At 48.4% G+C, this 24,546-nt stretch overlaps 1 protein-coding gene across 1 annotated transcript in view; it reads right to left on the reverse strand.

Moving 5' to 3' along the window:
* The window catches only part of LOC120041940 (protein sidekick-2-like), a 138,918-nt gene that overhangs the window by 9,022 nt on the left and 105,350 nt on the right, over window positions 1-24,546 (reverse strand). Inside the window, exons 37-43 of the mRNA XM_038986813.1 lie at window positions 23,887-24,024; window positions 18,841-19,002; window positions 14,663-14,788; window positions 14,324-14,488; window positions 13,918-14,058; window positions 11,438-11,582; window positions 1,129-1,258 (exon numbers count right to left, since the gene is read on the reverse strand). Of these exons, the coding sequence (XP_038842741.1) occupies window positions 1,129-1,258; window positions 11,438-11,582; window positions 13,918-14,058; window positions 14,324-14,488; window positions 14,663-14,788; window positions 18,841-19,002; window positions 23,887-24,024 (1,007 nt within the window). The remainder of the gene's footprint in view (window positions 1-1,128; window positions 1,259-11,437; window positions 11,583-13,917; window positions 14,059-14,323; window positions 14,489-14,662; window positions 14,789-18,840; window positions 19,003-23,886; window positions 24,025-24,546) is intronic.

A 24,546-nucleotide genomic window follows, 5' to 3' on the forward strand; every position in this document is an offset into this window, starting at 1 on the left:
TCTGTCGTCTACAGTAACTGTACCTGTATTCTACAGTAACTGTACCTGTGAGTCTGATATCTCAGAGGGCTTCTCAGTCAGGCTGCTATAATCTACAATAACTGTATCTGTCGTCTACAGTAACTGTACCTGTATTCTACAGTAACTGTACCTGTATTCTACAGTAACTGTACCTGTATTCTACAGTAACTGTACCTGTTGTCTACAGTAACTGTACCTGTTGTCTACAGTAACTGTACCTGTATTCTACAGTAACTGTACCTGTATTCTACAGTAACTGTACCTGTTTTTACAGTAACTGTACCTGTTGTCTACAGTAACTGTACCTGTATTCTACAGTAACTGTACCTGTATTCTACAGTAACTGTACCTGTATTCTACAGTAACTGTACCTGTATTCTACAGTAACTGTACCTGTGAGTCTGATATCTCAGAGGGCTTCTCAGTCAGGCTGCTATAATCTACAGTAACTGTACCTGTTGTCTACAGTAACTGTATCTGTCGTCTACAGTAACTGTACCTGTATTCTACAGTAACTGTACCTGTGAGTCTGATATCTCAGAGGGCTTCTCAGTCAGGCTGCTATAATCTACAGTAACTGTACCTGTATTCTACAGTAACTGTACCTGTATTCTACAGTAACTGTACCTGTGAGTCTGATATCTCAGAGGGCTTCTCAGTCAGGCTGCTATAATCTACAGTAACTGTACCTGTTGTCTACAGTAACTGTACCTGTCGTCTACAGTAACTGTACCTGTCGGCTACAGTAACTGTACCTGTCGTCTACAGTAACTGTACCTGTTGTCTACAGTAACTGTACCTGTTGTCTACAGTAACTGTACCTGTCGTCTACAGTAACTGTACCTGTCGTCTACAGTAACTGTACCTGTTGTCTACAGTAACTGTACCTGTCGTCTACAGTAACTGTACCTGTCGTCTACAGTAACTGTACCTGTCGTCTACAGTAACTGTACCTGTATTCTACAGTAACTGTACCTGTATTCTACAGTAACTGTACCTGTATTCTAAAGTAACTGTACCTGTATTCTACAGTAACTGTATCTGTCGTCTACAGTAACTGTATCTGTCGTCTACAGTAACTGTACCTGTATTCTACAGTAACTGTACCTGTGAGTCTGATATCTCAGAGGGCTTCTCAGTCAGGCTGCTGTTCTCTGCAGGGATCAGATCGTTATACTTGGTACTGACATCTTCATCAGAGTAGTGTAGACTGCCTGGACTGGGCCTCGGGGGAGACCTGGAGAGAGGAGGGGGGTAAAGATAAAGGGGGAGAGGGAAAGAGAGAGATAAATTCAAGGTCAATTGGAAGTGTTAGACAACTGGTATTGTTTCTCTGATACAGTCTCGTCTAACAGTTTGAAAGTCAAACACATCGTGAGCTTGACAGCACAGCCCACTGATCATGAGGGTCACTGTCAACCATGACAGTTCTTTTAAGTCACTTTGTTAGTGTCCTGAATAGAAAACATTCAGTGGCAATTCTCAGTCATGTAGAGTACAGAATGTCTTCTGCACTATTCAAGCTTGCTAGAAGCTCATAGAACTCCAAGTTCTCCCTTTCCGTTAAGTTGATTGGCTCGGCCTATTGGCTGTTTTCCATAATGTATTGTTGTTTGTTTCCTCAGTACAGTCTCTTAGTCAGCCAGTCAGCCAGTCAGTCAGCTAGCTAGCCAGCCAGCCAGCCAGTCTGTCAGTCAGTGCAGTCAGCCAGCCAGCCAGTCAGTCAGTCTCTCTGCCAGTCTCTCTGCCAGTCAGTCAGTCAGTCAGTCAGTCAGTCAGTCAGTCAGTCAATCTCTCTGTCAGTCAGTCAATCTCTCTGTCAGTCAGTCAGTCTATCGGTCAGTCGGTCAGTCGGTCAGTCGGTCAGTCGGTCAGTCGGTCAGTCGGTCAGTCGGTCAGTCGGTCAGTCGGTCAGTCGGTCAGTCAGTCAGTCAGTCAGTCAGTCAGCCAGTCAGCCAGTCAGCCAGTCAGCCAGTCAGTCTTGAGGACAGCCTACAAAGTCTGTAGTAGGCATTCAAGCAGCCAAGACCAGCCTCCCTCCAGTTCCTCAATGACATTCCATGTGCATGTCAAGTTACACTTTATATAAGAGGCCAACACAATGCTGCTGCCTTGACATTCAACAGGCTTCCTTCTGCTTGTGTTCTGTTGAGTGTCAAGTTACACTTTATATAAGAAGTCAACACAATGCTGCTGCCTTGACATTCAACAGGCTTCCTTCTGCTTGTGTTCTGTTGAGTGTCAAGTTACACTTTATATAAGAGGTCAACACAATGCTGCTGCCTTGACATTCAACAGGCTTCCTTCTGCTTGTGTTCTGTTGAGTGTTTGTCACAGCATCAGACAAAGGCCAGTTATTATTGGTCAGGACAGACTCTGCTCCTCTTGGCACAGATCTCCTCTGAGACACATGGAACAGCTCTGTGAGAGTTCTTAGTACACATGGTACCCTATATTCCCTATAGTCCCTATATAGTGCACTACTTTAGACCAGAGCCTATGGTAAAAAAAAAGTAGTGCACTATATAGGGAATAGGGTGCCATTTGGAACGAATGCAATGACTTATATATATACACTAGATGAAAGACTGGAGTGCTGTTTTGAAGCCACCATGCCTCCATCTTGGTACTCCCCCAACCTAGTAAATAATATTCTAGAAGCTTTAGAAAAGCAGTTATTATATTCTACTACAGGCACCTTAATGCAGATACTTTTAAATGATATTATGTCCTTGAAACATTTCATTGAAATACTGTAGAATTACAATTTATTCCAATGGCTGACCGGTGGCTTCTCAATGGCCAACACATAGCATGAGCAAACCAGGGTTTCTATACATCACTGTATTCATACTTAGTTATAGTGTTATACTGAACACTGTCCTCCAGACAGACACTACATTAGGACTTGTTTTTGAAACACAGATAGTATAGTTTTACTGGGCCTATCAGAGCTGGGGTAAACAACCTGTGGTATGGTTCTACTGGGCCTATCAGAGCTGGGGTAAACAACCTGTGGTATAGTTCTACTGGGCCTATCAGAGCTGGGGTAAACAACCTGTGGTATAGTTCTACTGGGCCTATCAGAGCTGGGGTAAACAACCTGTGGTATAGTACTACTGGGCCTATCAGAGCTGGGGTAAACAACCTGTGGTATGGTTCTACTGGGCCTATCAGAGCTGGGGTAAACAACCTGTGGTATGGTTCTACTGGGCCTATCAGAGCTGGGGTAAACAACCTGTGGTATAGTACTACTGGGCCTATCAGAGCTGGGGTAAACAACCTGTGGTATGGTTCTACTGGGCCTATCAGAGCTGGGGTAAACAACCTGTGGTATGGTTCTACTGGGCCTATCAGAGCTGGGGTAAACAACCTGTGGTATGGTTCTACTGGGCCTATCAGAGCTGGGGTAAACAACCTGTGGTATAGTTCTACTGGGCCTATCAGAGCTGGGGTAAACAACCTGTGGTATAGTTCTACTGGGCCTATCAGAGCTGGGGTAAACAACCTGTGGTATGGTTCTACTGGGCCTATCAGAGCTGGGGTAAACAACCTGTGGTATGGTTCTACTGGGCCTATCAGAGCTGGGGTAAACAACCTGTGGTATGGTTCTACTGGGCCTATCAGAGCTGGGGTAAACAACCTGTGGTATGGTACTACTGGGCCTATCAGAGCTGGGGTAAACAACCTGTGGTATGGTACTACTGGGCCTATCAGAGCTGGGGTAAACAACCTGTGGTATGGTTCTACTGGGCCTATCAGAGCTGGGGTAAACAACCTGTGGTATGGTTCTACTGGGCCTATCAGAGCTGGGGTAAACAACCTGTGGTATGGTACTACTGGGCCTATCAGAGCTGGGGTAAACAACCTGTGGTATGGTTCTACTGGGCCTATCAGAGCTGGGGTAAACAACCTGTGGTATGGTACTACTGGGCCTATCAGAGCTGGGGTAAACAACCTGTGGTATGGTTCTACTGGGCCTATCAGAGCTGGGGTAAACAACCTGTGGTATGGTTCTACTGGGCCTATCAGAGCTGGGGTAAACAACCTGTGGTATGGTTCTACTGGGCCTATCAGAGCTGGGGTATACAACCTGTGGTATGGTTCTACTGGGCCTATCAGAGCTGGGGTAAACAACCTGTGGTATGGTTCTACTGGGCCTATCAGAGCTGGGGTAAACAACCTGTGGTATGGTTCTACTGGGCCTATCAGAGCTGGGGTAAACAACCTGTGGTATGGTACTACTGGGCCTATCAGAGCTGGGGTAAACAACCTGTGGCATGGTTGGTCATGTGTTGCGGCGCTAAGCTAACGGACCTCATGGTGGTTGAGATATTAGGATATAGTGTTAGGTTCAGAGTCCTCATGGTGGACCTCATGGTGGTTGAGATATTAGGATATAGGGTTAGGTTCAGAGTCCTCATGGTGGACCTCATGGTGGTTGAGATATTAGGATATAATGTTAGGTTCAGAGTCCGATTCCTCCAGTGCAGGGGAAACCAGAGAGAGGCTCAAATGGCACCCTGTTCCATATTGGCCCTGGTCAAAAGAAGTGCACTATATAGGGAACAGAGTGCTATTTGGGACTCAATCAGGGTGGTTCTGCAGTGCACCCATTATGGAGGAATGTGTTAGATGGATGGAGGTCGGGGGAGGGGGTGGGGACAGTGCTGGTCTCTGCCTGACTGAGGAGGCCCGGGACAGAGATCAAAGGAACCAGCGCTGCATCCTGCCTCCCTTCTCTCTGAAGTGCTCCAGTCGGGTGCAGCGTCGTTAACGACCGGCTGCCCTGAGAGGGAGAGGGTGGGGTGAGGGTGGAGGATGGGAGGAAGGAGGTAGAGGAGAGGGAGAGAGGAGTAGAAGTGATGGGGGAAGGCGGGGTGTGGGGGAATTAGGAAAAGGGTAGGCAGTACTGATCAATTATTTAAACTCTCTCTTTCCTATCGCCTTAAGTAGCTCCTTCATCACAACTTCCCTCCTCCTCATGTCCTCCTCATTCGCCCAAATCCTTTTGTTGCCATAACTCTTTCATAGACTACACTGTTATGTAGTGTCTTCCAAACGCCTTAGCCAATCTCAATGATTTAGCCATTTCATGTGGCCTATGTAAAGGTCCCCTTGTAACCTGGTACGTGAAAGATAGCACTGGAGACAGAGCCGTCATCTGTTTAATGTGGTTTAAATGGCTCTGCGGTACAAGCCGTGTCAGGTTCACCTCTTTTCCACCTTTATGCACCATGTTGAAATGAATCTAATCTCATATAAAGACAATGACTGGTTTCTGTACTTCATTAGTATTTTGTACAGATTGACCTCACAAACCTCTTTCTTTCAGCTGTTGTAGCATGTCTCTGACGTTAAGCCCACGGATGTAAACTAGTGATGTGAGGGAGCGAGAGAGAAGGAAAGAGAAATGGACAGAGAGAAATAAAGAGATAAAGATAGATAGAGAGGGGGCCTGGTCTAGACCTTCAGAGATACAAGCCCTACAGTAAACATCTCAGACCTCATCCTGACCTTCAACAGAACAGACTACAGTAAACATCTCAGACCTCATCCTGGCCTTCAGCAGAACAGACTACAGTAAACATCTCAGACTCATCCTGGTCTTCAACAGAACAGACTACAGTAAACATCTCAGACCTCATCCTGGCCTTCAACAGAACAGACTACAGTAAACATCTCAGACCTCATCCTGGCCTTCAACAGAACAGACTACAGTACACATCTCAGACCTCATCCTGGTCTTCAACAGAACAGACTACAGTAAACATCTCAGACCTCATCCTGGCCTTCAACAGAACAGACTACAGTAAACATCTCAGACCTCATCCTGGCCTTCAACAGAACAGACTACAGTAAACATCTCAGATCTCACCTGGTCTTCAACAGAACAGACTACAGTAAACATCTCAGACTCATCCTGGTCTTCAACAGAACAGACTACAGTAAACATCTCAGACCTCATCCTGGTCTTCAACAGAACAGACTACAGTAAACATCTCAGACCTCATCCTGGTCTTCAACAGAACAGACTACAGTAAACATCTCAGACTCATCCTGGTCTTCAACAGAACAGACTACAGTAAACATCTCAGACCTCATCCTGACCTTCAACAGAACAGACTACAGTAAACATCTCAGACCTCATCCTGGCCTTCAACAGAACAGACTACAGTAAACATCTCAGATCTCACCTGGCCTTCGACAGAACAGACTACAGTAAACATCTCAGACCTCATCCTGACCTTCAACAGAACAGACTACAGTAAACATCTCAGATCTCACCTGGCCTTCAACAGAACAGACTACAGTAAACATCTCAGATCTCACCTGGTCTTCAACAGAACAGACTACAGTAAACATCTCAGACCTCATCCTGGCCTTCAACAGAACAGACTACAGTAAACATCTCAGACCTCATCCTGGCCTTCAACAGAACAGACTACAGTAAACATCTCAGACCTCATCCTGGTCTTCAACAGAACAGACTACAGTAAACATCTCAGACCTCATCCTGGCCTTCAGCAGAACAGACTACAGTAAACATCTCAGACCTCATCCTGGCCTTCAACAGAACAGACTACAGTAAACATCTCAGACCTCATCCTGGTCTTCAACAGAACATACATTACGGTGGAGAAAATCAATGACCTAACAGATGTTTTTCTGCTTTACTTTATGTTCTTGATGACTGAGGGGCCCCTAGAAGAAAGGGTCATTTTCCTCGACCTGCACTCCTGAAATAACGTTGTAATATGTGAACAGTGAACACGGTTAGTTACCCCAGTCATTGGCCATGAAAAGCAACCCAAAGGCCCTGGCCCTGGATTTATCTGTCTATTCAATGAGTTCAGACCTAATCATCAGAGAGAGAAGTCTTCCATGAGGATAATCTTTAAAGGGGTTTGTGTCCGGTGATCAGTCTGCCTTACCTCCCTCTCCTTCCTTCTCTCTCCCCCTGCCTTACCTTCCTCTCCTTCCTCCTCTCTCCCCCTGCCTTACCCCCCTCTCCTTCCTCCTCTGTCCCCCTGCCTTACCTCCCTCTCCTTCCTCCTCTCTCCCCCTGCCTTACCTCCCTCTCCTTCCTCCTCTCTCCCCCTGCCTTACCTCCCTCTCCTTCCTCCTCTCTCCCCCTGCCTTACCTCCTCTCCCCCCTGCCTTACCTCCCTCTCCTTCTTCCTCTCTCCCCCTGCCTTACCTCCATCTCCTTCCTCCTCTCTCCCCCTGCCTTACCTCCCTCTCCTTCTTCCTCTCTCCCCCTGCCTTACCTCCCTCTCCTTCCTCCTCTCTCCCCCTGCCTTACCTCCCTCTCCTTCCTCCTCTCTCCCCTGCCTTACCTCCCTCTCTTTCCTCCTCTCTCCCCCTGCCTTACCTCCCTCTCCTTCCTCCTCTCTCCCCTGCCTTACCTCCTTCTCCTTCCTCCTCTCTCCCCCTGCCTTACCTCCCTCTTCCTCCCTCTTTCCTCCTCTCTCCCCCTGCCTTACCTCCCTCTCCTTCCTCCTCTCACCCCCTACCTTACCTCCCTCTCCTTCCTCCTCTCTCCCCCTGCCTTACCTCCCTCTCCTCCCTCCTCTCCCCCCCTGCCTTACCTCCCTCTCCTTCCTCCTCTCTCCCCCTGCCTTACCTCCCTCTCCTCCCTCCTCTCCTCCCCTGCCTTACCTCCCCTCCTTCCTCCTCTCTCCCCCTGCCTTACCTCCCTCTCCTTCCTCCTCTCTCCTCCTGCCTTACCTCCATCTCCTTCCTCCTCTCTCCCCCTGCCTACTTCCCTCTCTTTCCTCCTCTCTCCCCCTGCCTTACCTCCCTCTCCTTCTTCCTCTCTCCCCTGCCTTACCTCCTTCTCCTTCCTCCTCTCTCCCCCTGCCTTACCTCCCTCTTCCTCCCTCTTCCTCCTCTCTCCCCTGCCTTACCTCCCTCTCCTTCCTCCTCTCTCCCCCTGCCTTACCTCCCTCTCCTTCCTCCTCTCTCCCCTGCCTTACCTCCTTCTCCTTCCTCCTCTCTCCCCCTGCCTTACCTCCCTCTTCCTCCCTCTTCCTCCTCTCTCCCCTGCCTTACCCCCCTCTCCTTCATCCTCTCTCCCCTGCCTTACCTCCCTCTCCTTCCTCCTCTCTTCCCCTGCCTTACCCCCCTCTCCTTCCTCCTATCTCCCCCTGCCTTACCTCCCTCTCCTTCCTCCTCTCTCCCCCTGCCTTACCTCCCTCTCCTTCCTCCTCTCTTCCCCTGCCTTACCCCCCTCTCCTTCCTCCTCTCTCCCCCTGCCTTACCTCCCTCTCCTTCCTCCTCTCTCCCCCTGCCTTACCTCCCTCTCCTTCCTCCTCTCTCCCCCTGCCTTACCTCCCTCTCCTTCCTCCTCTCTCCCCTGCCTTACCCCCCTCTCCTTCCTCCTCTCTCCCCCTGCCTTACCCCCATCTCCTTCCTCCTCTCTCCCCCTGCCTTACCTCCCTCTCCTTCCTCCTCTCTCCCCCTGCCTTACCTCCCTCTCCTTCCTCCTCTCTTCCCCTGCCTTACCCCCCTCTCCTTCCTCCTCTCTCCCCTGCCTTACCCCCCTCTCCTTCCTCCTCTCTCCCCCTGCCTTACCTCCCTCTCCTTCCTCCTCTCTCCCCTGCCTTACCCCCCTCTCCTTCCTCCTCTCTCCCCCTGCCTTACCTCCCTCTCCTTCCTCCTCTCTCCCCCTGCCTTACCTCCCTCTCCTTCCTCCTCTCTCTCCCTTGCCTTACCTCCATCTTCTTCCTCCCCTCACCCCTGCCTTACCTCCCTCCTCTCTGCCCCTGCCTTACCCCCCTCTCCTTCCTCCACCTCTTGCTGCCCTACCCGTTCTCCTTCCTCTCTCCCCCTGCCTTATCCCCCTCTCCTTCCTCCCCCACCTCTCTCCCCCTGCCTTACCCCCCTCTCCTTCCTCCCCTCCTCTCTCCTCTTGCCCTACCCCCTCTCCTTCCTCCCCTCCTCTCTCCCTGCCTGTGCTTCAATACAGACACCCCAGGCCTTCCACACAGATCAGAGAGAGAAAGCACAACAGAACATAACCCATGATGGAGCTGATGCTGTATGTATAATTGGTTCATCAGATTGTATAACAGCTAATCCATCACTCCATCCATCCTGTGGTTGTTATTGTCTGAAGATAGAGGCATGTTTCAACTACAGTTGATCTCCTGAATAATCTTCTTCCTAATCAATAAGTATGCACTGTGCATGTGAGCTTTAATCTCAGCCATGACCCCTCAGAATGAGAGCTATTATCTCAGCCATGACCCCTCAGAATGAGAGCTATTATCTCAGCCATGACCCGTCAGAATGACAACTATTATCTCAGCCATGACCCCTCAGAATGAGAACTATTATCTCAGCCATGTCCCCTCAGAATGAGAACTATTATCTCAGCCATGCCCCCTCCGAATGAGAGCTATTATCTCAGTCATGACCCCTCAGAATGAGAGCTATTATCTCAGCCATGAACCCTCAGAATGAGAGCTATTATCTCAGCCATGACCCCTCAGAATGAGAGCTATTATCTCAGCCATGCCCCCTCCGAATGAGAGCTATTATCTCAGCCATGACCCCTCAGAATGTGAGCTATTATCTCAGCCATGACCCCTCAGAATGAGAGCTATTATCTCAGCCATGACCCCTCAGAATGTGAGCTATTATTTCCGCCATGACCCCTCAGAATGTGAGCCTAATCTTAGCCATGACTCAGCCTCAGAATAGATGGTTTAATCTCAGCCATGACCCTCAGAATAGATGGTTTATTGTTGATGGTTATTGTTTGGCCTAATAGTTAGAGTGTTGGGCCAGTAACTGAAAGGTTGCAAGATCAAATCCCCAAGCTGACAAGGTAAAAATCTGTCGTTCTGTCCATGACCAAGGCAGTTAACCCACTATTCCTAGGCCGTCATTGTAAATATGATTTTGTTCTTAACTGACTTGCCTAGTTAAATAAAATAAAAACATGACCCTCAGAATAGATGGTTTACTGTGAAACACGACCCTCAGAATAGATGGTTTACTATGAAACATGACCCTCAGAATAGATGGTTTACTATGAAACATGACCCTCAGAATAGATGGTTTACTGTGAAACATGACCCTCAGAATAGATGGTTTACTGTGAAACACGACCCTCAGAATGGATGGTTTACTGTGAAACACGACCCTCAGAATAGATGGTTTACTGTGAAACATGACCCTCAGAATAGATGGTTTACTATGAAACACGACCCTCAGAATAGATGGTTTACTGTGAAACATGACCCTCAGAATAGATGGTTTACTATGAAACACGACCCTCAGAATAGATGGTTAACTGTGAAACATGACCCTCAGAATAGATGGTTTACTGTGAAACATGACCCTCAGAATAGATGGTTTACTATGAAACACGACCCTCAGAATAGATGGTTTACTATGAAACACGACCCTCAGAATAGATGGTTTACTGTGAAACATGACCCTCAGAATAGATGGTTTACTGTGAATCATGACCCTCAGAATAGATGGTTTACTATGAAACACGACCCTCAGAATAGATGGTTTACTGTGAAACATGACCCTCAGAATAGATGGTTTACTGTGAAACACGACCCTCAGAATAGATGGTTTACTGTGAAACATGACCCTCAGAATAGATGGTTTACTGTGAAACACGACCCTCAGAATAGATGGTTTACTGTGAAACATGACCCTCAGAATAGATGGTTTACTGTGAAACATGACCCTCAGAATAGATGGTTAACTGTGAAACATGACCCTCAGAATAGATGGTTTACTATGAAACATGACCCTCAGAATAGATGGTTTACTATGAAACACGACCCTCAGAATAGATGGTTAACTGTGAATCATGACCCTCAGAATAGATGGTTTACTGTGAATCATGACCCTCAGAATAGATGGTTTACTGTGAAACATGACCCTCAGAATAGATGGTTTACTATGAAACACGACCCTCAGAATAGATGGTTTACTGTGAAACATGACCCTCAGAATAGATGGTTTACTGTGAAACATGACCCTCAGAATAGATAGTTTACTGTGAAACATGACCCTCAGAATAGATGGTTTACTATGAAACATGACCCTCAGAATAGATGGTTTACTGTGAAACACGACCCTCAGAATAGATGGTTTACTGTGAAACACGACCCTCAGAATAGATGGTTTACTGTGAAACACGACCCTCAGAATAGATGGTTTACTATGAAACATGACCCTCAGAATAGATGGTTTACTGTGAATCAGCATAATGCTTTAGAACTATTTGAGCTTTAGAAGAGAGTAGAATACAACAACAAATAGACATCATGCATAAATCATCTGTGTGTGTGTGTGTGTGTGTGTGTGTGTGTGTGTGTGTGTGTGTGTGTGTGTGTGTGTGTGTGTGTGTGTGTGTGTGTGTGTGTGTATGTGTGTTACTGACCGTGTGTAGATGCCGTTCTTGCGGCAGAAGGAGTTCTTGACTGACAGGCGTCTGTTGTTGAGTTCCAGGGCGGGGAAACGGCCCTCGTCCAGCCTAACCATCTCCCCATGGGACAGGGGCAGGGAGGTGCTGTTACTGTGGCTCCCTAGGTGGGGGTAAGATGACACTGGGAGAAGGTTAGTCCATTGTAGGGGTTGGGCACACACACCAGCTAAATACCTTCTATGCTCGCTTCGAGGCAAGCAACACTGAACCATGCATGGGAGCACCAGCTGTTCCAGACGACTGTGTGATCCCACTCTCCATAGCCGATGTGAGTAAGACCTTTTAACAGGCTAACATTCACAAGGACGCAGGGCCAGACGGATTACCAGGACGCAGACTCAGAGCATGCGCTGACCAACTGGCAAGTGTCTTCACTGACATTGTCAACCTCTCCCTGACCCAGTCTATAATACATACATGTTTCAAGCAGACCACCATAGTCCCTGTGCCCAGAAGGCCTACATGACCATCGCCCCAGAGCACTCACATCGGTAGAGGCGGGTCATGGCTCACATCAACACCATCAATGATTTAGCACTAAGTCTCCCTATCAGCAGTCTCCCTATAAAACCTTTAGTGTTAGAGACTCTACTGAGGTGCCAGGCCCTGATCCAACAAAACCATGTTTTGACTGACTCACATGCCCAAATATATACCCTCATACACAGTATAAATCAATCAAATTCAATCAAATGTATTTATAAAGCCCTTCTAACATCAGCTGATGTCACAAAGTGCTGTACAGAAATCCAGCCTAAAACCCCAAACAGCAAGAAATGCAGGTGTAGAAGCACGGTGGCTAGGAAAAACTCCCTAGAAAGGCAGGAACCTAGGAAGAAACCTAGAGAGGAACCAGGCTATGAGGGGTGGCCAGTCCTCTTCTGGCAGTACCGGGTGGAGATTATAACAGAACATGGCCAAGATATTCAAATGTTCATAGATGACCAGCATGGTCAAATAATAATAATCACAGTAGTTGTCGAGGGTGCAACAGGTCAGCACCTCAGGAGTAAATGTCAGTTGGCTTTTCATAGCCGATCATTCAGAGTATCTCTACCGCTCCTGCTGTCTCTAGAGAGTTGAAAACAGAAAGTCTGGGACAGGTAGCACGTCCGGTGAACAGGTCAGGGTTCCCTAGCCGCAGGCAGAACAGTTGAGGTGTAGAGGCAGGGTTTAGGGGGCAGTGACCTCTCCTCTCTCTTCCTCCTGGCTGGTTAGTGACTCACCATGCTGGTGCCTGGTCCTGGTGGTGAGTTTGGACCACAGTAAAACAAACAACTTGTGTGGTACAAAACAGCTGTGTTGCCAGGGGTGGCTGGGGGGTAGCTGGGGGCGCAGGCTCTAAAAGGGGCTCTTTGTGTCCCAGACAAACACTGTCCTTGTCTCTCCTGGACCAGCCAAAGCCCTATTGACTGACCCCTGACCCCTACAGGACCCCTGGACACCATAGGACCACTCTCAACTCCACACTAAACACTAACGGGGCGTTAAAAGGTAATGGTGTGAGATCACAGCAGGCTTGACCTCTCGTCCACTCCTTCCTCTCTCCTGTTTCTCATCCTCTCTGTCTCTACTTCCCTTCCTCTCTCCTGTTCCTCTCCACCTCTCTTTCTCTCCATCCCTGTGAGTTCTAACAGGTCGTTATCAAGTGATTATTTTACTGGATTTGGCCATCAGTGTTCCCACAAAAAATGCAGAGGAGGAGCAGTGGCAGTCAACCCGTGATGCCAGGGTCCAACAGTGATGTAACCTGGGATGACTCAGCAGAGCGTCAGTCTGGCACCGTGGGGTTAGGGACAGAAGTCACACACAGTGTACTGACTGGATGACTATTGGCTTAAACATCAGAACAAACCCTGGACACTCACACTGGCAGATCGATACACATTCTTTCTAAACAGGGGACAATAATGACCTCGTCTCTCGTCTCTCATTCTCCTGTCTACCTGTGCTTATGTAAGGCACTTTGTGACAACTGTTACTGTTTAATGGGCTATAATTGAATTTGATAGTGCTTTTAGCTTGGTCTTATATTACAATGGTCATGCTGTATTTTTATAATTGTACAAATCGTTTTCAGATGTTCGACTGATGGCTCTGAGCTATTCTCCTTACGGGCTTCTCAGAAACAGATTAACACTAGTCCTGGACTGAAAAGATAGATCAATGGTGAATCTCCATCGAAACATTTTTTCTAGTCTTAATCGGTGTCCGGGAAACCGCCCCTCAAAAGTATCAATTACTTGGGAATGGAATGTTGGGAATGGAATGTTGGGAATGGAATGTTGGGAATGGAATGTTGGGAATGGAACATTGGGAATGGAATGTTGGGAATGGAATGTTGGGAATGGAATGTTGGGAATGGAACAAAAAGTTGAAAGAAACACGAATCAGAGAGGACAGTTATATATGGAGCAGTTCTCTGTGGTGTCTACCTGAGTCAGCCTTCTTGGTGTACTTCTTACTCTGGCCCCTGATGATGAGGATGAAGACGAGGAGGAGGATGAAGATTAGGCCCACCAGAGCGATGACCACCAGGAACCACCACTCTTCATAGAAGGGAGACACTTTCTGGGCTGGAGATGAGAGTCACAAGAGAGCTAGATAACAGACATCTGTACCAAAAGGAAGAACAAGTCACTAACTAAACCTATACTGTATGGGCTGGTTTCCCAGACCTCGATGAAGACAAGTACAGAGTTAAAAAGTAAGTGAAATAGAAATTCCACTGGTTAAAATAGTTTTTAGTCCTGGAATAGGCTCAATCCAGGTCTGGGAAAGGCATCCATATGTATGTTGTAATATTCAGACATGTATTATAACTGAGCAGGCATAACTAACCAGAGATAGAGGGGGAAGGAGCACTGGGGGAGCCATAGCCGTAGTCGTTGACCCCAATGACCCGGAAGTCATAAGTAACCCCTTCTCTTAGCATGTCCAGGTTCAGTGTGTATGATGTCACTTCCTTTGGAATGTCTTTGATGAGGATATCCCACAGTCCTTCATCTAGAGGGGAGCAGGAAATGCAGAGTGTTTGATTGAGCCTGCCTGGAGTCCCAGATGGGTGGGTTTTGCACTTTCACACTATTCCAACTGGTTCCATTGGTTCCACTGGTTCCATTGGCTCCACTGGTTCAGTTGCACCAGGCAAGTCTAAGGTCTAATATCCCTTGGACTCACCAGAGGGCCTGGCCTCAATGACGTAGCGTGTAATGGGAGCTCGGCCTGGGTCTCCACTGGTCCAGTGTAGGGTGAGGGCCGTGCCGTACCGGGAGATAAAGGGTTCGCCTGGAGGGCCTGGGGCTCCTGGAGGGGAGGGGTGGGGAGAGGATGGGAGGGGAGAGGATGGGAGGAGTGGGGAGGGGTGGGGAGGAGAGGAGGGGAGGGAAGGGGAGATGAGGGGTGGAGTGGGGATAGGAAGGGATGGGTAGGGAGAGGAGAGGAGGGAAGGGGAGATGAGGGGTGGAGTGGGGAGAGGAGGGGATGGGTAGGGAGAGGAGGGGAGGGAAGGGGAGATGAGGGGTGGAGTGGGGAGAGGAGGGGATGGGTAGGGAGAGGAGAGGAGGGAAGGGGAGATGAGGGGTGGAGTGGGGAGAGGAGGGGATGGGTAGGGAGAGGAGAGGAGGGAAGGGGAGATGAGGGGTGGAGTGGGGAGAGGAGGGGATGGGTAGGGAGAGGAGAGGAGGGAAGAGGAGGGGAGCAGGACAGGATATGTACATACTGTAATACGACAAACAGAGCACTGACAAAGCCAGAAGTTGGGAGAAAACATTTTGAAACTTTTTTAAACGGGGCGGTACTAGCTGAACTTGTACAATAAGAACACAGATCTTCATTTTCTGTTGCAAAACATCTTGCTACAGTGTTCCCTACTGAACACGACCTATGACCAGCTAGGCTACCTTCCCCTGGTCCGGTAATGATGTTAGCTGGACCAGAGATACTGTGTTACATACCTTCTCCTGGTCCGGTAGTGATGTTAGCTGGACCAGACATACTGTGTTACACACCTTCTCCTGGTCCGGTAGTGATGTTAGCTGGACCAGAGATACTGTGTTACATAGCTTCTCCTGGTCTGGTAGTGATGTTAGCTGGACCAGAGATACTGTGTTACATAGCTTCTCCTGGTCCGGTAGTGATGTTAGCTGGACCAGAGATACTGTGTTACACACCTTCTCCTGGTCCGGTAGTGATGTTAGCTGGACCAGAGATACTGTGTTACATAGCTTCTCCTGGTCCGGTAGTGATGTTAGCTGGACCAGAGATACTGTGTTACATAGCTTCTCCTGGTCTGGTAGTGATGTTAGCTGGACCAGAGATACTGTGTTACATAGCTTCTCCTGGTCCGGTAGTGATGTTAGCTGGACCAGAGATACTGTGTTACATAGCTTCTCCTGGTCCGGTAGTGATGTTAGCTGGACCAGACATACTGTGTTACATAGCTTCTCCTGGTCCGGTAGTGATGTTAGCTGGACCAGAGATACTGTGTTACATACCTTCTCCTGGTCCGGTAGTGATGTTAGCTGGACCAGAGATACTGTGTTACATACCTTCTCCTGGTCCGGTAGTGATGTTAGCTGGACCAGAGATACTGTGTTACACACCTTCTCCTGGTCCGGTAGTGATGTTAGCTGGACCAGACATACTGTGTTACACACCTTCTCCTGGTCCGGTAGTGATGTTAGCTGGACCAGACATACTGTGTTACACACCTTCTCCTGGTCCGGTAGTGATGTTAGCTGGACCAGAGATACTGTGTTACATACCTTCTCCTGGTCCGGTAGTGATGTTAGCTGGACCAGAGATACTGTGTTACATAGCTTCTCCTGGTCCGGTAGTGATGTTAGCTGGACCAGAGATACTGTGTTACATACCTTCTCCTGGTCCGGTAGTGATGTTAGCTGGACCAGACATACTGTGTTACATACCTTCTCCTGGTCCGGTAGTGATGTTAGCTGGACCAGAGATACTGTGTTACACACCTTCTCCTAGTCCAGTAGTGATGTTAGCTGGACCAGAGATACTGTGTTACACACCTTCTCCTAGTCCAGTAGTGATGTTAGCTGGACCAGAGATACTGTGTTACACACCTTCTCCTAGTCCGGTAGTGATGTTAGCTGGACCAGAGATACTGTGTTACATACCTTCCCCTGGTCCGGTAGTGATGTTAGCTGGACCAGAGATACTGTGTTACATACCTTCTCCTGGTCCGGTAGTGATGTTAGCTGGACCAGAGATACTGTGTTACATACCTTCCCCTGGTCCGGTAGTGATGTTAGCTGGACCAGAGATACTGTGTTACATACCTTCTCCTGGTCCGGTAATGATGTTAGCTGGACCAGAGATACTGTGTTACATACCTTCTCCTGGTCCGGTAGTGATGTTAGCTGGACCAGAGATACTGTGTTACATACCTTCCCCTGGTCCGGTAGTGATGTTAGCTGGACCAGAGATACTGTGTTACATACCTTCCCCTGGTCCGGTAGTGATGTTAGCTGGACCAGAGATACTGTGTTACACACCTTCTCCTGGTCCGGTAGTGATGTTAGCTGGACCAGAGATACTGTGTTACATACCTTCTCCTGGTCCGGTAGTGATGTTAGCTGGACCAGAGATACTGTGTTACATACCTTCTCCTGGTCCGGTAGTGATGTTAGCTGGACCAGAGATACTGTGTTACATACCTTCTCCTGGTCCGGTAGTGATGTTAGCTGGACCAGAGATACTGTGTTACATAGCTTCTCCTGGTCCGGTAGTGATGTTAGCTGGACCAGAGATACTGTGTTACACACCTTCTCCTGGTCCGGTAGTGATGTTAGCTGGACCAGAGATACTGTGTTACATAGCTTCTCCTGGTCCGGTAGTGATGTTAGCTGGACCAGAGATACTGTGTTACACACCTTCTCCTGGTCCGGTAGTGATGTTAGCTGGACCAGAGATACTGTGTTACACAGCTTCTCCTGGTCCGGTAGTGATGTTAGCTGGACCAGAGATACTGTGTTACATACCTTCTCCTGGTCCGGTAGTGATGTTAGCTGGACCAGAGATACTGTGTTACATAGCTTCTCCTGGTCCGGTAGTGATGTTAGCTGGACCAGAGATACTGTGTTACATAGCTTCTCCTGGTCCGGTAGTGATGTTAGCTGGACCAGAGATACTGTGTTACATAGCTTCTCCTGGTCCGGTAGTGATGTTAGCTGGACCAGAGATACTGTGTTACATACCTTCTCCTGGTCCGGTAGTGATGTTAGCTGGACCAGAGATACTGTGTTACATAGCTTCTCCTGGTCCGGTAGTGATGTTAGCTGGACCAGAGATACTGTGTTACATAGCTTCTCCTGGTCCGGTAGTGATGTTAGCTGGACCAGAGATACTGTGTTACATAGCTTCTCCTGGTCCGGTAGTGATGTTAGCTGGACCAGAGATACTGTGTTACATAGCTTCTCCTGGTCCGGTAGTGATGTTAGCTGGACCAGAGATACTGTGTTACATAGCTTCTCCTGGTCCGGTAGTGATGTTAGCTGGACCAGAGATACTGTGTTACATAGCTTCTCCTGGTCCGGTAGTGATGTTAGCTGGACCAGAGATACTGTGTTACATAGCTTCTCCTGGTCCGGTAGTGATGTTAGCTGGACCAGAGATACTGTGTTACATAGCTTCTCCTGGTCCGGTAGTGATGTTAGCTGGACCAGAGATACTGTGTTACATAGCTTCTCCTGGTCCGGTAGTGATGTTAGCTGGACCAGAGATACTGTGTTACATAGCTTCCCCTGGTCCGGTAGTGATGTTAGCTGGACCAGAGATACTGTGTTACATAGCTTCTCCTGGTCCGGTAGTGATGTTAGCTGGACCAGAGATACTGTGTTACATACCTTCTCCTGGTCCGGTAATGATGTTAGCTGGACCAGAGATACTGTGTTACATAGCTTCTCCTGGTCCGGTAGTGATGTTAGCTGGACCAGAGATACTGTGTTACATACCTTCTCCTGGTCCGGTAGTGATGTTAGCTGGACCAGAGATACTGTGTTACATACCTTCTCCTGGTCCGGTAGTGATGTTAGCTGGACCAGAGATACTGTGTTACATAGCTTCTCCTGGTCCGGTAGTGATGTTAGCTGGACCAGAGATACTGTGTTACATAGCTTCTCCTGGTCCGGTAGTGATGTTAGCTGGACCAGAGATACTGTGTTACATACCTTCTCCTGGTCCGGTAGTGATGTTAGCTGGACCAGAGATACTGTGTTACATAGCTTCTCCTGGTCCGGTAGTGATGTTAGCTGGACCAGAGATACTGTGTTACATACCTTCTCCTAGTCCAGTAGTGATGTTAGCTGGACCAGAGATACTGTGTTACATACCTTCTCCTGGTCCGGTAGTGATGTTAGCCTCCACCTCCGGCCCGTAGGTGAGTGTCTTGGCCCGGATCCTGAAGTTATAGGTCACCCCGTCAGCCAGGTCCTTAATCTTCATCCACAGGGGGGTGCTGCCCTTCACGTCCACTGTGACTATCTTACTAACACCTGGAGGGGAGCGGAGAGGAGACAGAGAGGAGTCAGTATAGAGATACAGGCTGGAGATACTGGAGGCTAGAAGCTACACAACATACACTGAATATATAGTGTCTTCGGAAAGTATTCAGACCCCTTGAATTTTCCCACATTTTTTTAACGTTATAGCCTTTTTCTAAAATGTATTAAATAAAAAAAGAATCCTCAGCAATCTACACACAATACCCTATAATGACAAAGCGAAAACAAGATCAGACATTTTTGCAAATTCATAAAAAATACTGAAATACCTTATTTTCATAAGTATTCAGACCCTTTGCTATGAGACTCGAAACTGAGCGCAGGTGCATCCTGTTTCCATGGCATCCTGTTTCCATGGCATCCTGTTTCCATTGATCATCCTTGAGATGTTCCTACAACTTGATTGGAGTCCAGCTGTTGTAAATTCAATTGATTGGACATGATTTGGAAAGGCAGTGCATGTCAGAGCAAAAACCAAGCCATGAGGTCAAAGGATGTGTCCTGTACAGCTCAGAGACAGGATTGGGTCAAGGCAGGGATCTGGGGAAGGGTACCAAAACATTTCTGCAGCATTGAAGGTCCCCCAGAACACAGTTGCCTCCATTATTCTTAAATGGAAGAAGTTTGGAACCACCGAGACTCTGTCTAGAGCTGGCCGCCCAGGCAAACTGAGCAATCGGGGGAGAAGGGCCTTGGTCAGGGAGGTGACCAAAAACCCGACGGTCACTCTGACAGAGCTCTAGAGTTCCTTTGTGGAGATGGGAGAACCTTCCAGAAGGACAACCATCTCTGCAGCACTCCAGAGTGACCAGACAGAATCCATTCCTCAATAAAAGGCACATGACAGCCTGCTTGGAGTTTGCCAAAAGGCACCTAAAGACTCTTAGACCATGAGGAACAAGATTCTCTGGTCTGATGAAACCAAGATTTTCCTGAATGCCAAGTGTCACGTTTGGAGGAAACCTAGCACCATACCTACGGTGAAGCATGGTGGTAGCAGCATCATGCTGTGGGGATATTTTTCAGCAGCAGGGACTGGGAGACTAGTCAGGATCGAGGAAAAGATGAACGCAGCAAAGTATAGAAAGATCCTTGATGAAACCTGCTCCTGAACGCTCAGGACCTCAGACTGGGGTGAAGGTTCACCTTCCAACAGGACAATGACCCTAAGCACACAGCCAAGACAACGCAGGAGTGGCTTCGGGACAAGTCTCTGAATGTCCTTGAGTGGCCCAGCCAGAGCCCGGACGTGAACCGGATCTAACATCTCTGGAGAGACCTGAAAATAGCTGTGTAGCGATGCTCCCCATCCAACCAGACAGAGCTTGAGAGGATTTGCAGAGAAGAATGAGAGAAACTCCCCAAATACAGGTGTGCCAAGCTGGTAGCATCATACCCAAGCAGACTCGAGGCTGTAATCGCTGCCAAAGGTGCTTCAACAAAGTACTGTGTAAAGGGTCTGAATACTTATGTAAATGTGATATTTCAGTTGTTTATTTTCAATATATTTACAAATATTTATAAAATCTGTTTTTGCTTTGTCATTATGGGGTATTGTGTGTAGATTGAGGAGTGAAAAAATAAACGATTTAATCCATTTTAGAATAAGGCTGTAACGTAACAAATGTGGAAAAAGTCAAAGGGTCTGAATACTTTCTGAATGCACTGGGCTACACACCACTATACATGGACAGACAAGCAGACTTTTGCACACACTCAAGGACACACAAAACACGCTAACACATGGACACCTAACCTACATATCACACTTTTCCACCTCCCTGCTGACAGTTCATGGTAGCACCTTTCCACCTCCCTGCTGACAGTTCATGGTAGCACCTTTCCACCTCCCTGCTGACAGTTCATGGTAGCACCTTTCCACCTCCCTGCTGACAGTTCATGGTAGCACCTTTCCACCTCCCAGCTGACAGTTCATGGTAGCACCTTTCCACCTCCCTACTGACAGTTCATGGTAGCACCTTTCCACCTCCCTACTGACAGTTCATGGTAGCACCTTTCCACCTCCCTGCTGACAGTTCATGGTAGCACCTTTCCACCTCCCTACTGACAGTTCATGGTAGCACCTTTCCACCTCCCTGCTGACAGTTCATGGTAGCACCTTTCCACCTCCCTACTGACAGTTCATGGTAGCACCTTTCCACCTCCCTACTGACAGTTCATGGTAGCACCTTTCCACCTCCCTACTGACAGTTCATGGTAGCACCTTTCCACCTCCCTGCTGACAGTTCATGGTAGCACCTTTCCACCTCCCTACTGACAGTTCATGGTAGCACCTTTCCACCTCCCTACTGACAGTTCATGGTAGCACCTTTCCACCTCCCAGCTGACAGTTCATGGTAGCACCTTTCCACCTCCCAGCTGACAGTTCATGGTAGCACCTTTCCACCTCCCTACTGACAGTTCATGGTAGCACCTTTCCACCTCCCTACTGACAGTTCATGGTAGCACCTTTCCACCTCCCTACTGACAGTTCATGGTAGCACCTTTCCACCTCCCTACTGACAGTTCATGGTAGCACCTTTCCACCTCCCTACTGACAGTTCATGGTAGCACCTTTCCACCTCCCTACTGACAGTTCATGGTAGCATCTTTCCACCTCCATGCTGACAGTTCATGGTAGCACCTTTCCACCTCCCAGCTGACAGTTCATGGTAGCACCTTTCCACCTCCCTACTGACAGTTCATGGTAGCACCTTTCCACCTCCCTACTGACAGTTCATGGTAGCACCTTTCCACCTCCCTGCTGACAGTTCATGGTAGCACCTTTCCACCTCCCTGCTGACAGTTCATGGTAGCACCTTTCCACCTCCCTGCTGACAGTTCATGGCAGCACCTTTCCACCTCCCTGCTGACAGTTCATGGTAGCAACTTTCCACCTCCCTGCTGACAGTTCATGGTAGCACCTTTCCACCTCCCTGCTGACAGTTCATGGTAGCACCTTTCCACCTCCCTACTGACAGTTCATGGTAGCACCTTTCCACCTCCCTACTGACAGTTCATGGTAGCACCTTTCCACCTCCCTGCTGACAGTTCATGGTAGCACCTTTCTACCTCCCTGCTGACAGTTCATGGTAGCACCTTTCCACCTCCATGCTGACAGTTCATGGTAGCACCTTTCCACCTCCCTGCTGACAGTTCATGGTAGCACCTTTCCACCTCCCTACTGACAGTTCATGGTAGCACCTTTCCACCTCCCTGCTGACAGTTCATGGTAGCACCTTTCCACCTCCCTGTTGACAGTTCATGGTAGCACCATTCCATCTCCCTGTTGACAGTTCATGGTAGCACCTTTCTACCTCCCTACTGACAGTTCATGGTAGCACCTTTCCACCTCCCTGCTGACAGTTCATGGTAGCACCTTTCCACCTCCCTACTGACAGTTCATGGTAGCACCTTTCCACCTCCCTGCTGACAGTTCATGGTAGCATCTTTCCAACTCCCTGTTGACAGTTCATGGTAGATAAGCGTGAGTGTCCCTAATAAACAGATGTGACCTATCACTGCACCCCTACAGATAGAGAGACATTTTCCTCCACCATCCCAGACCGTGCTGTGCCTCTTTCTCTCCCACATGGCTAACTGCTCTAGGGGCCAGATAGAAGCCATTAGTGGCCAACAGGCCTGGGACCACAGAGGTTCTCTACCTCCCATTCCCAAACCCGCACCCATGTCTGTTCCTAATTAGTAAGGAATCTGGAGACCCAACCACACATACCAGCTATTAGCTGGGTTTCCTCTCAACAGGAGAGAGAGGAAGTTGTAAACAAGCTGACTGCATGTGGCCACAGGGTCGGCACCTACCCAGCTGTAACAGATTAGGACACCAATCTAAGACCATGGCGGCGCTGATGCTAGCCTATGACTGTAAATCATCTCACGGACTGATAGTAAACTATCTAGCTATCTGGGTAGTTTAAAGGCATAACTAAGTAACTAACAGCCTTCCAGGCTCCAGAGGTTCTCACCGTCCATGCGTGTGTGAGTGTGTGTTTGTGTTGTGTGTGTTTGTTTGTCTGTGTGTGCATGTTTGCGTGCGTGTGTGTGTGTGTGTGTGTATGTAAGTGTGTGTGTTTCTCACCATCCATGAGCCTGTGTGTCTGTGTGTGTGTGTGTGTGTGTGCATAAGTTCATGTGTGTGTGTGTGTGTGTTTTCTCACTATCAACACTCGTGTGTGTGTGTGTTTGTGTCTCACCATCCATGAGACTGTGTGTGTGTGTGTGTGTGCGAATGCGTTCGTGTGTGTGTGTGTTTTCTCACTATCAACACTCGTGTGTGTGTGTGTTTGTGTCTCACCATCCATGAGACTGTGTGTGTGTGTGTGTGTGCGCATGCGTTCATGTGTGTGTGTGTGTGTTTTCTCACTATCAACACTCGTGTGTGTGTGTGTTTGTGTCTCACCATCCATGAGACTGTGTGTGTGTGTGTGTGTGCGAATGCGTTCATGTGTGTGTGTGTGTTTTCTCACTATCAACACTCGTGTGTGTGTGTCTCACCATCAACAGGTGTGTGTGTGTCTCATCCTCAACAGGTGTGTGTGTGTCTCATCCTCAACAGGTGTGTGTGTGTCTCACCATCAACGGGTGTGTGTGTGTGTCTCACCATCAACAGGTATGTGTGTGTCTCATCCTGAACAGGTGTGTGTGTCTCACCATCAACATGTGTGTGTGTGTGTGTGTGTCTCACCATCAACAGGTGTGTGTGTGTGTGTCTCACCATCAACAGGTGTGTGTGTGTCTCACCATCAACAGGTGTGTGTGTGTGTGTCTCACCATCAACAGGTGTGTGTGTGTCTCACCATCAACAGGTGTGTGTGTGTCTCACCATCAACAGGTGTGTGTGTGTGTGTGTCTCACCATCAACAGGTGTGCAGGGCTCGTAGACCAGACGGTAGCCCTCGATGATGCCGTTGGCCTGGCCTGGCTCCCCCCACGACATGTTGACTGACGTGGTGGTCAGCTCACTGAAGTGGAGGAAGCTGGGTCTACTGGGGGCTGGAGAGGAGGAGGAGGAGGGGGAGAGGGAGGAGAGAGGGGAGGAGATAGAGAGGGAAAGAGAGAAACAGGAGAGAGAGAGGAGAGGGATAGAGAGAGAGAGAGCCATGGTTAAGGAAGGACACTTAGGCTGGCGCACCATGGTCCTGTTAGGTCCTAGATCACGTGACAATTCCCTCCATCCGGGATATGCTGTTGTACAAATCAAACACACTACTAAAAGCCTTATCTGGAAAGCCACTATGTGATTTAGTTTAGTCCATATCCTGGCAGTCTGCTTCATTCATCAAAGTCATTATACTGAAGCTATACTAGTATTATTCTTGGGGACTGGGACAGATACAATCATCCATTCATCCCCTGACCTTCCAGAAGTCATGTGAGAATTCTGCATTAAATTGCCAAGGCTTGGGTTGGCTCCTCTCCCAGTTACCCTGCAGAGCAGAGAGGAGCGGGGAGACAGAATATTCTGCAGTCTCTCTGTTTTAACTCCAGAGCCCTGCAGAGCAGAGAGGAGCGGGG

The sequence above is a fragment of the Salvelinus namaycush genome, chromosome 3 (assembly GCF_016432855.1).
Source record: "Salvelinus namaycush isolate Seneca chromosome 3, SaNama_1.0, whole genome shotgun sequence".
NCBI classification, from domain to species: Eukaryota; Metazoa; Chordata; class Actinopteri; order Salmoniformes; family Salmonidae; genus Salvelinus; species Salvelinus namaycush.